Source organism: Dermacentor andersoni, chromosome 5, assembly GCF_023375885.2.
Source record: "Dermacentor andersoni chromosome 5, qqDerAnde1_hic_scaffold, whole genome shotgun sequence".
Classification (NCBI taxonomy): domain Eukaryota; kingdom Metazoa; phylum Arthropoda; class Arachnida; order Ixodida; family Ixodidae; genus Dermacentor; species Dermacentor andersoni.
Genome location: NC_092818.1, coordinates 111,386,445 through 111,399,023, shown reverse-complemented (window position 1 = coordinate 111,399,023; position 12,579 = coordinate 111,386,445). Strand labels below are relative to the sequence as shown.

Genomic DNA, 12,579 nt, shown 5'->3' with positions numbered 1-12,579 from the left:
GCAGATGCTGAAGGTTATCATCAGTGACGCCAAGGAGGTAGAGAACAGAGCCACTGGCATAGACAAGTCACGAATGGAGATAATTCTTGCTAACATTTGAGCGCGGTTGTATAGAGTTTTCACAGATTATATGCGCAGACTTTTTTTTTTTTTTTTATGTAATTGGGGGTGTGGGTTACACACAGAAACATACGGTATCTAATACTCTGCCCTTCCCAACTGTATTTTCTTTTGGTAACCCATTCTGTTTCTCTAAACGACTACCAGCTGTCTGTGCAGTGCATTCATGACCTGTCCAACTCCATTTTTCCCTAATCTTAATTATAGCGGTGACAACCTAACATTGAAGTGACAAACACACCACTTTCTAACTCAAAAGAATTTGTATAGATAATGCCAGCCAATTGCGGGGGCAAACTTCTTTTGATATCAGCATCTCTCGGGAGTTATGTATTGCAGCGCCGAGGCACAAAAGGCAGGTGCTGCACAGTTTTGTGTGTAGAGCTTGAACTGAATTCTTGTGCTGCTGTTGAATGTATAATGAGTTACCAGTATTTGCAGCTTTAGTGTCTTTTTCATGTCATGCCAGTAATTTTCCGTTCCATCATTTGCTGCAAGGTCTTTAAATTAATTTTAAGTTTATTTGCTAGCCTACCATACATGATTACTGACCTACCTGGTAGTTGTGCTCACCTTATCTTTATTCATCTGAAGGTTTCCTGCTATGACACACCTCGAACAATATGAGCTGAGGATTTGAGCTTAGCACATTTTAGTGAGAAAATGAGCCAGCAGTTCAGTTTTGGTTACAGTCACCAACAAACACCGATAACTCTGGCATACTCGATTATTTAGAAAGCTCGACGGCACTGGCATTGGCCCCATAGACTTAATGTTTAAGAACGACCAAAATCGTGGGCCCCTTGCAGCGCCCCATTTAATAATTTGGACTCTGCCTATTAACGGCGAGAACTTGGAGTGGCACCCTCTCGCGAGTGACGTCACGGCCGGGACGCTGCTTGCTCGGCTACCGCGCACGCCCGTTTCCTTCGTGTATGCTTGGGGTATGGGTGGCTCGAGCTGTACTTACTGAAGGATATGTCGGCTTCTTTCTGCTGCTATGCCTGAACCACAGTTCCTTCTTCAAAAGCACTTGAGTAGAGAAAATTTGTGGCTTTGATATCGCAACCTACGTAGCGTTGAAGGGGTCTACTGGTTATGCAATGCATACGGTATATGCACCGTGTCTGTTCATAAATTTTGCATAAAAAGAATGTCTGCAAGTTCAAGATGCGAGGTTGTGTGTGATGCTTCGCTGAACATTTAACATTCCCTTAGTACTTAGCTATGACAGACATTGCATTTTACAAGGAAGAAAAGTCTTTGTATTTGGTGTCAACATGTTATCCGTGTTAGAAAGACACTGTCCATCGAAGCTGTCATCATGATTCTTATTACTCTGGTGAGTTGTAGTCAAATATGGCCACTTTATTAATGAGTAAAAGAAAGAGAGAGGCGTGCATTTCGTATGAAAAAGTGTGCTGCTACTTTCACCGCTCTCTGAAACAGGCCCCCATAAAACGAATTTCTCATGGCTGCTAACACGATGGCGTGTCATGTAGAGTATTTACATAGTTAGTTCACAAATGCCATAGTAGCAATCACCTGAAAGAAAAGTTTCGTGGTTAAGATCGAGAGCCAATCAATTGCAAGTGATGAAATATTTCACGGTGGCCTTCAGTAGCCTTTATCAACAATATGGCACGCCCCTCACGCAACGGTAGCGACCGACTGTCGTTATGGCGAGGCACACATTATTCGCAAAACCCATCAGTTCACTACAACTTCGAACTGAAACCATGAAGCAGTTTTTTACAGCGCCAATTGCAATGCCTAAAGTATACTGAAGGTACTACAGCGCAGCTTAGGGTGCCCAGAAAAGGAAAATTCAAGCGCCTTCTGCCTCACCATGTCCAGATCCAGCGTTGTTTAATTATAGAAACGGAGAACTATTCGCTTCATCAGTACATAGGAGAAAACCTCGCAAATCTTCATAGGGAAGACACCACAAGCCTTATATATTTCACTTGATTTTTGACCCTACACCGGGGAATTATGATATCTTCAACATGTCCCCTACTACTAATGAATGACGTTTCGGCTTCTTCCTTGCTGCAGCCATACGGTCCAAAAGGCATATTTCACTAAAAAATTAGGGCCGAGCAGCCTGTGTCAGTTTGCCAAACGGATTCCGCATGTAGATTCCTCAAGCAACAAAGACCAGTATATTGCTCAAACGTGTAGCACGGAAAAGGGATTATATATTGGTACATTCCTTTTCGTATTCTGCAAACAGCTGTAAGCCTCAATTAGCTTTACTTCAAATTACCGCTACTTAAAATAAACACGTGAAGAACCGCCTAATTTTGAGAAGCAGTTAAAGAAGCAAGTGGTGCTGGTAGAATCTAAACTGCAGTGTTAAGTCCTCGTGTTACTGCCGAGTGTTTCTGTGAAGAAACGCAAAAATTCGCTATTATACCATGCACCACTCGGCGTGCACGAAACTGTTCTAGAGGTTTAAAATCAAGGTAACTGCTGTAAAAGTCATATATAGCCAGCGTTTTGACAGACTTGTTGCAATGCTTCAGGTATGGCATAACTGGATTCTTAGATGCTAAATTTTTGCGGTTGTCGATCCGCGCATGAAAAACCCACAATAGGCTGGTCTGCGCTCCTTCGGATGGCACTGTAGTGTTGCCTTTGAATACATTTTCGTCAAAGAAGACGCCGCAAAAATATGTTTGAGATGGCCGCCATAAGTATACAAACAGAGAGCGAACAAACGAAAACACTGCAGAAGGTGCCCGGACACCGCCCGAACTACAGCAGAAGACAGGCGCGACTCTGTGCCCTGATGTCACGCGAGCGGCGCTCGCGGTGCCCCTGTAGTTCGTTCTCGCGGCTAATACGGTTGTCTGATAATTCGACTGTCGTACAGAAAGAACAATGTTTTTGTTTTGATGTCACCAGCATATCCTCAAATAAACTAAACTAGCGAACCTTGGTCAATCCAGTAGTTACCGATCATGTGCAAACCACGGGACAAGCCAAGCTGCAAAGTTGTAAAGGCCACATTTGCAGTTCGTCATGCGAGTTCTACACGTCCAGCGTTTGTTCCTTTTTGTGTTACATAATGATGAATGTTAGGTGTAACCTTGAGAGACGGGAAGACAGCTGTGTGGATTAGAGAGCAAACAGACGTAGCCGATATTCTACTTAACATTAAGAGAAAAAAATGGAGTTGGGCAGGCCACGCAATGTCTAGGGCAGAAAAGTACTGTCGGGAATGGCAGCTTAGTAGGTGGTGTGATGAAATTATATTTGCAAGCGCAACTTGGGATTAGCTAGTGCCAGACAGGGGTGATTTGAGATCGCTGTGAGAGGCCTTCGTCCTGCAGTGAACATAAACTTAAGGTGATGATGATGACTATCAGTAGAGAAGTAAATAGCCCCTCACTGTTCATAAGCAAAGGCTTGCTGGTTGCATATTAGGATGTTACCATTAAATGGAATGGCAGCTCGTTAGTACAGTTCATTAACTTGCTTACCAGCCACTATGGTTGGTTTTGAGCGAAAATCCAGACATGCACGGGCCAAATAAGGTGCCCTGTCACTCACCTCTAAGTTTCTTATTTCCGCCTTCCTCTGGGTCTTCCACGTTTTCTGGTAACAGCTTTGGGTTCTGCATGGGCTGGCTGAGGAATGGTCAATGTCCCCTATAGAAAAGGATACAAAAAAAAAAATGAAATTCTAGGGCTTTTAAGTGCCAAAATCACGATATGATTGTGAGGCACACTGTAGTGGGACTCTTGAAATAATTTTGACCAGCTTGGTTTCTTTAGCGTGCACCCAATGCATGGTACAAGTGCATTTTTGCATTTTGCCCCCATCGATATGCGGCCAATGCAACCGGTATTGGATCCTGCAACCTCGGGCTTAGCAGCACAGCACCATCGCCAATGAGCCACTACGGCGGGTAGGAAAAGGACGTATTACAGAATTTCCTTTTTGAAGTTCAATTTATGATTCTATATACACAGTTGTGGAAAGAACTTTTGGGCATTCACTGCTGCCTTAGTGCTCTGAAAAAGCTTACTACAGTCGGACGTCATTAACGCAATGAAGCAGCTGACATGAAAATACGGTCCAACCTCGTTATAACGAAGTCACATGGGTGACGAAAATACTTTTGTTAATCTGATATTTGTTGTAAGCAAACACCACAGCCGCTCGATGTGAAGCAAGGTGCGGCCAGCTATGTCACGCCGCAGACAATGGGCGGGTGCGTCTCGGCCGAGATTACAGTTGCGACCGCTTCTCTTGGTGACGGCACCACTGCTCGGGGATGCTTTCGCGACTTCGCACCAGGGCTAAGCGGGCGTTGGTTCTCGCGTTAGAACGTGTTTGCCTCGTGCGATATGCATTCATCTCTTGCTTTTTCGCGTGCGTGTGTGGGAGCAAGTCGGTTCGTGTCAGAAGGTATTTGCCTCGTGCGATATGCATTAATCTCGTGCTTTTTCGCGTGCTTGTGTGTGAGCAAGTTTGCCTGTGCGTGTGTGCCGTAGCCAGCCTTGTTCATGTGGTGCGATGCCGCGCAACTGTTGTGTACCACTCTGAAACACAAATGCCAAAAAGGACCCGACTGTGAAATATCACGAGTTCCCCTGCGACTTGGAGCGTCGAGAAGCGTGGCTAAAAAATATCTCTCGCCAAGGAGTGTTGGGAAAAGGAAGCAAGTGGGAACCGAGCGACAGGTCTCTGGTATGTTCCCTGCACTTTACAGAAAGTGACTATAAAAAGAACACAAAACTTAGGCTCCTGCTTCCGAATGCGGTACCGACCATGTTTTGCAAATATCCACAGTACCTGCAAAAGGAGAATGTGCAGCCCCAAAAACGCCATCGAAGAAACTTTACTGATCACACAGTAGTTGAGGCAAGCGATAATTGCGGCAGCTCAGAAGAAAGCTGCAACAATGAAAGTGCCTCGCAGTTTCTCAGCGACGAGATGGAAGCTCTAGTTCCAGAGACTGCCTTAGAATCATGCTCTGAACGTAGTTTTTCTGTTGACCAGGCCTGCCAAACTACATTAGATATTGTGGACGTCCTGGAACAGTCAAAGAAAGCAGTCAAGAGATTGAAAAAAAAAAGTTGCCCGTCAAGGTGAAGAGTTGAAAAAATTGCAGTCCAAACGGGACGAAATGAAAAAACGCCTCTTAGTTTATGAAAACAACAACGAAATTCAGTCCTTTGTTCAGGTATTACAAAGAGCGGAAAAAGGAGACAAAGCTGCTGTTTTTATCAGCAACCAAGTGGCCACTTCAGGGAAAAAAAACCTGCCTACAATGAAAGAATCCTGCGGGAATGTGTTTTATGGAAATCGTGTTCAAATAAAGGGTATGAGCATGTTCGAAGCAGAGCCCTTTTGAAGCTTCCATGTCGTGCTACACTTCAAAAGTATGTAGGACACTCGACTGGCGAAGTTGGTGTGACAACATTGATAAAGGAGAGGCTGCGTGTGGAGCGCGAAGGGCTTTCTATGGAGCAGGAAGTTAACTGCTCACTCATTATCGATGAGATGGCCATTGCTCAAAAAGTTGTGTATGACCGTCAGGTGGACAAAATATTAGTTTGCAAAGTAATGCAAAGTTAGTTTGCATTACTTGGGAAACTCAGCACAAGTTCTCCCTATGTAAAGTTTACTTTGCGTACGTGTTCACGAGAAGTTAATAAAAGTACTGATAGATTGCTTCAAGCAGAACCTCTCGACAGAAGTGCATCACCTGGTCGTGCATCGTATGGGCAGCCGTCACGGATAGCGTTCAGGCGTATTATAGAACAGATTTCCACCCCTGTGACAATCTGTTGGCACTTGTGGTGTAATCAGCACTTCCAATGACAACTTAAAAAATTTTATCTGCAATTTACAAATATAAAACACGTTATTTACGCCTGACTGGAGTGGAGATTGCGCATGCCGACGCAGCTGTGAAGGCGCTCTCTATCAGCAGCCATCCCCGAGCAGTGGCGCCGCAGCGGGCGCACGGAGAACTAGGCGCGACGCAGCGGGCTGCACCTTGTGCTTTTGGATCGAGCGGCCGTGCAAACACACCGATATCAGAAAAAATATATACAGTTAAACCTGGATGTAACGAACCTATATGTAACGAATTCCTGGATTTAACGAAGTTTTTGAATTCCCCAACGCTGCCCCCATTGAAGCCCATGTATTTTCGACCTTGATGTAACGAACGCGTTGCGGCGGTTAGCCTTGATGTAACGAACTCCCAAAGCTGATCAGTCATTACTTTTAGCACTTTTAAGGAAAATTCGGCCGAAGAAATGCTCTAGATTATTGAATATTAATGCTGTAAGGAGCCAGCAGCTACGCGCACGCCAGGGATTGCCGCGACCGAGCAAAGTTAGCGATGATGATGATGATGGCGGCAACTAGCGCCGCTCCGTGCCTAACGTAGCAGTCTTTTCAGGCTTTGCTTGTCTAGCGTGGCACCAGGTGGCATTGGTATCGGCAGCTGATTTTTCTTGCAGAATTATTTTGTTTCGTATGGATTTGAGGACAAGCATTCTTATTTTGTGATTTTCATTTGTTTCAACGGCTTATACACACTTATGTGTAAGAATTCACTTGAAAAGCAACGCTGATAGCCGGTTCTTTCATTGCCAAGGCGCCGGAAGGGAGAGGGGGAGGGACGATGACGAACGATATCCGTCACTTTTTTTTCTTTCTCTATGGGTGCGTTGCATTCGCCATGTTGAGTGTTGTCCTGCGTTCTGCACGTGTGCGTGTGTCAACTGTGCTCTGGTACTGGTTTGTCCGACTTGTTTTGGAGGTGCTAGCCCTGCCTGTCGGCGTGTAGTCGTGCGTCTCCGCTTCTAACTGCGTCGTCGGTTGGTCGTGATGAGTTCTACTGCCAGAAAACGAAAAGTTCTGTCTTTTGAAGACAAACTCGCAATTTTAAATGCAGTCTCCGCGGGCGAGAAGAAGAAGGACGTTGCCACCCGTTTCAGCATTCCAGCGAGCACACTATCAACGATTTTGAGTGCGGAACACAGCATCAGAAACGCAGTGGAGTCGGGAACAAGCTCGAAGAAAAAAAGACTGAAGCTGTCCACATACACTGATGTGGACAAGGCAGTGTTCACGTGGTTTTTGGACACGCGAGCCAGAAATGTACCCATAAGCGGCGCGATCTTGCAACAGAAGGCAAAGGATTTTGCGTGTATCTTGGGTCATGACGATTTCAAGGCAAGCAACGGGTGGCTGCAGGGATTTAAGAGCCGGCACGGTGTCGTCGGAAGAGTAATCAGCGGCGAATCTGCCTCCGCAGACAGCGATGCTGCTGCTTCGTGGGTGGCTGACAAGCTGCCTGGAATCCTGAGTCGCTTCGAGGCGGCTGATGTCTACAATGCCGACGAGACAGCTCTATTTTATCAAATGCTTCCGGGCCGCACGCTAGCGTTAAAAGGCGATGACTGCCGTGGTGGAAAGCAGAGCAAGCTCCGCATAACGATTCTGCTGTGTGCCAACCTCGACGGCACAGACAAGCGAGTCCCGCTAGTTGTCGGCAAAAGTGCCCGTCCCAGGTGTTTTAAGGGAACGAAGCGTATGCCCGTGAAGTATGTGGCGAATTCCAAAGCGTGGATGACTCGGCCAATATTTTCTGAGTGGTTAAAGGAATTTAACCAGGACGTCAAGCGGCAAGGCCGTCAAGTTTGCCTACTGCTGGACAATTGCTCGGCGCACCACGTCGAGGGCCTGCAGCTGTCGAACATCGAACTGCATTACTTCCCGGCCAACTGCACGTCCCTAATACAACCCCTGGACAAAGGGGTCATTAACAGTTTTAAATGCTGTTACCGGCGCCGACTAATCCTGAAAATACTTCTCGACATCCGTCTGGAACGGGAGATGAAGATCGACATTTATCAAGCAGTCGAGATGCTTGCTGCCTCCTGGCAAGAGGTCAGGGCAGAAGTTATCGCGAATTGCTTTTTAAAGGCCGGAATAGCCAAAAACGCACGGGCTGGTGCCGACGAGGAGGAGGAAGACCTTTCTACTCCGTCCAATGTGGCCGAAGCGTGGAACGAGCTATGTACTAACGGTGGTGTACCCGACGACGTTGAACTGACTGACTTTTTGTTTGCCGACAACGCCGCCGTGACTACAGAAGAAATGTCTGATGCAGCAGTAGCTGAAAGCGTGCAAAATCCGGATGGCGGTGATGATGGTGCTTGTGAGGCAGATCCGTGTGACGTGCCTACTGCAAAGGAGGTGATGAACGCAATGGACGTTACGCGCCGTTTCGTCGGCTCGCTCGACGATGAAGGAGCTCTACACGATTTAGCCTCTTTGGAGCGGCGTGTTGTGCCTACACTCGTGCCGAAGAAGCAAGCGGAAATTACGCAGTTTTTTAGTGTAAAATAAATGATTGAAGGGTGAGTTCACCTTCACGGATATATTGAGCTATTTGGTTTCGTTTCTGCATCATTTGTACGAGCCTTCACACGAAACCTGCATGTAACGAAAACCTGCATGTAACGAAAAATTGCGAGCTTTTGTCAACTTCGTTATATCCAGGTTTAACTGTATATATATATATTGCACTCAGGCCAATGTAAAAGGAACGCAAGCAAGAATGCCTCTAATGGTCTAGCAAAGGGTTTCTTTGCAGACTTTGATGGCCTGTCAGCATCTTGCCATGCCAATACGAGACACAGGAACAGCGATAAATTACATGTACTCTTCATTGCTGAGAAGACGCAACCATGTGATTGGTATATTTTTTTGCTCCGATACCTCCATGTATGCCTAAACAAGTATTGGATATAACAAAGGTACTATTTTCGTGTCCGATGCGACTTCATCATAACGAGGTTTGACTGTGTTCCACTTATATTGTAGTTTGAACAATACTTTCTACTTTATCAAAAAAGAAAAGAAAGAATTGCCAATGTGATGTCTATACAAAATTCAAATGAGAGATTGAGCTGCAGGCCTTCATCCCGTATTTAGGCCACATCATGGGATGGTCTTTTTGAGAGTGGATGACAAGTCCTCTGTACATACATACATAAATGACTACACAGATATTGCTCTGGCATCACACATTCCACTGAAGTGTGAGAACCTCTGTGTTGGAAACTGCACTGCAGAAAAATTTCCAACACTTGCAAATGGTTATACCTGAGGTCTATTTTTTGGAGGGCGGCCCCTCTTCCTGGTATATGCTTCGTCTGCGACATCAGGGTCCTCTTCGGGTTGGCACTCATGTTCGTGCTTTGAAGTGTTTCCAGACTGATGTTCAGAAGGGTGCTCAGATGGATTTTTGGACGGGTGAACAGGGTCCCGCTGCATGTTGGACTTTTGCTCAGAAAGCTGCTTGAGCACCGCCAGTGGGATGTCATCTTCTGTGACATTCTTGAATGGCCTTTCAGGACACGAGTAGGTGCAGTGCAACGTCCGCTCTTGTTTGGTCACGAAGGTTTTCCAGCACCTCTGGCACCTGCAGCAAGTTTAAAGTGGATGATGAGCAACACATTGCTACAGTACCCACAGCGCACTGATTAAAGCAGTGCCGCAAAAAAAAAATGTGACTTACAATTTTAATTTCCTGCTGAGAATCGTCAAAACATCACCTCTGATCATAGTGAATTATGTATGCACCATCAGGTGTAAAGTAACCCACCGGGGTGGCTTAGCTGCCATGGTGTTGAGCTGCTAAGCACAAAGTTGCAGGACAACATTGTTGTCCCGCAACTTTGCGACAACTCTGCAACAACATAGCCGTTAAGCACAAATTGCGGGATCAAAGCTTGGCCACGGTGGCCACATTTCGATGGGGGCAAAATGCAAAAACACCCAGTCCCATGCATTGGGGGCATGTTAAACATCCCTTGGTGGTCAAAATAAATCCAGAGGCGCTCTCCACCCTACTATGGTGTGCTTCATAATCAAATTGTGGTTTTGGCACGTAAAACCCCGGAATTAATTCATTCATTCAGGTGTAAAGCAACGTTACCCCACCTTCAGTTCTGACTTCAATTTTTGTATCAGCTAGCAAAAATGTTGTTTTTACTTGGATATTCTTCAGGCGTTTGACTGCCTTAAAGACAAGAATTAACAGTAACTGTTCCGTCATGTGATGCCCAATCATGGTTTGAGAAATTCGGGGAGGGGGATCTTACTTTTGCCAACCAACAGTACATATAAAATTTACTGAACATGTTGCCAATTATTTTATCAAACTCTCTCTAAACTTGCACCATAGAAAGGATTACTAATGATTAGTAATCCTTTTTGAGTGTAAGCTCATATAATTGTGGCTGAAGTTGATCATTTCACTACCATTTCACAAACCTGTAGGCATGATGTTGTCTATGTCAACACGGAGTGTGCATGAGAAGGAAGTACATACAGCGCTTTGCGTGCAGAATTCTGCAAAAATTGTCACGGTGAGGTAGAATTTTCCTTTATTTTCAAATACAACTTAGCTTCTTCATTAAATAACCATTAATTAACCTAGCCAGTAACAAGTCAAGAAATGCAGGAAAAACCCAAACTACACAAACATGCCATATCAGCTCTCTGCTGTTCTGCAGATGCAAAAAAAGTTCGTGTCTCTCACAGACACAAAGAAAAGGGGTTATCTAACAAGCTAACAATAACTAACAGGCTTGCCAATATCAGACATGCAGTTAAGAGCTCCAAGAGGTAGCACAGACAAAAGAAAACTGCACACGCGCAGACACATGCACATGCACGCGGCAGAAAGCATAAAGCACTACTGCAGCAACAAGTACAGCCAGATGACTAAATATGCACCAAGGCACTCTGGTAGGACAGCACAACCACTCAGTGCTAACTAAGCACAAAACTAATGCACGAGCACATTCTGCATAGTGAAAATGCGGCCAGGCAATGTGGTGCATAGTGATGAGGGAACACACACATTCAATAGTAGTGGAAAATGAGTAATACTATCTGGCTAGTCTACGAGTGAGAGGGGGGCATGCATTTGACACTGATTAGTCACTGATTATAGCAAGATAGCATAGCCAAGTGATGGTGTAATTTCAGACTTTTAGGGTGCTTGCGCGGGTAATGTTTTGAGTAGTTAGCAGCATCAAGGGGGGCTATCATGTATGCACCGGTCATCGTTCACGTCATGGTGAACACTCCGGTTCACGATTCCCATTAGATCACCCAAGTGAAGCAGCAATACGCTGGGTCAGCGCTTTGAAGGGAGAACACCTGTGTCATCCTATTCCAATGCTATTCCTATTCGTGCTTCAACAGTGGTCTATGTGGCACTCTGCCCTTATTATCACTGGGACCGGACAGCTGTAAACCATGGTCGGTAAGGAAGGAATAGAATTGAGCAAAAGGAATCCTTAGATTATGCCATCTTTGAGAATGCCTAGACTCCGTTTCAGTCATCAGGTGCAACGCTGTGGAAGCTACGCAAGAAGTTCAGTGATGGAAATGTACCACTCCGTGCATTGCGTCCGTGCCGTGCTGCGTGCCAAAGGTGTATGCTCGCACAAGCACGCACGGGAGGCTGTCGCGACGGGCTGCCAACAAAAAAGAAACCGAAAAGAAATGCAATGAAAAACAATTGATCTAAAACAATGCATTAAATAACCATATACGACAGTTTGTTTCTAAGGTGTAAAATGTTTTTTCATTTTAACACTGAGACTATATAAAAAGCAGTTTCACACAGTTACGATCAAGAACATAAATCTATTTCTAATTGCGGATGCGGCAAGAAGTATCTCTAGCTTCCACAGTGTTGCACTTGATGTATGAAACGAAGTATAGCATTGATAGACTAGTTTAGGTTGCATTCTTGAATCCTAAGCAACATGCTTCTAAAGGTGACAGATAAGAAGAAATGTAGTCATTTTCTGTCATTCTTTAGCTGCCTATATTTTTGTTGCAAACAGTAGTTCAGATGTTCGCAGCAAGAGATGTCACCTCCCAATCACTTTCACAAGCAGAGGCTGCACTTACCGGAAAGTATGAGCAAAGTTGATGTGAATGTTGAGACCATTAGGCTTGTGAGTTTCAAATGTACAGTGGGGGCACCGGAACATTGCACATTTGTGGGTGGCAGCGTCCTCCGCACCTTTCCGCAGACTAACTCCGCAGGTCTTGCAGTGCCATATGCGTCCCATTTTGTCGATCTCAACTTTGGGAAAAGAAAGAAGTAGAGTGTACCTCAGTTGGCTACAGTATCTGATCAAATCAAGGACCCCCCCCCCCCCAACTCCCCCATTTTTAACTTTTTTCTAGTGCCCATGGCAGACAAAGCAAAGTCAGATAAACAGCACTGCAGTATTAGCACCAAGACTCATAAAAAAATATTTTAAAAACTTGGAATTGGACACAACATAGTCCTTTCAGAAGTTCAATGTTGCCTCACAATGCTATTGCTTGGGCTGCAGCCAGAGTACATCCTCAGTCATTCACATCACCTAACCACAATCTTGACCTTCA

General features: G+C 45.2%; 1 protein-coding gene across 1 annotated transcript in view; it reads right to left on the bottom strand.

The window, feature by feature from the left end:
- Positions 1 to 12,579, bottom strand: part of LOC126532284 (uncharacterized) — a 39,174-nt gene that overhangs the window by 9,987 nt on the left and 16,608 nt on the right. Inside the window, exons 8-10 of the mRNA XM_050179959.3 lie at positions 12,094 to 12,271; positions 9,265 to 9,583; positions 3,679 to 3,776 (exon numbers count right to left, since the gene is read on the bottom strand). Of these exons, the coding sequence (XP_050035916.1) occupies positions 3,690 to 3,776; positions 9,265 to 9,583; positions 12,094 to 12,271 (584 nt within the window). The 3' untranslated portion in view covers positions 3,679 to 3,689. The remainder of the gene's footprint in view (positions 1 to 3,678; positions 3,777 to 9,264; positions 9,584 to 12,093; positions 12,272 to 12,579) is intronic.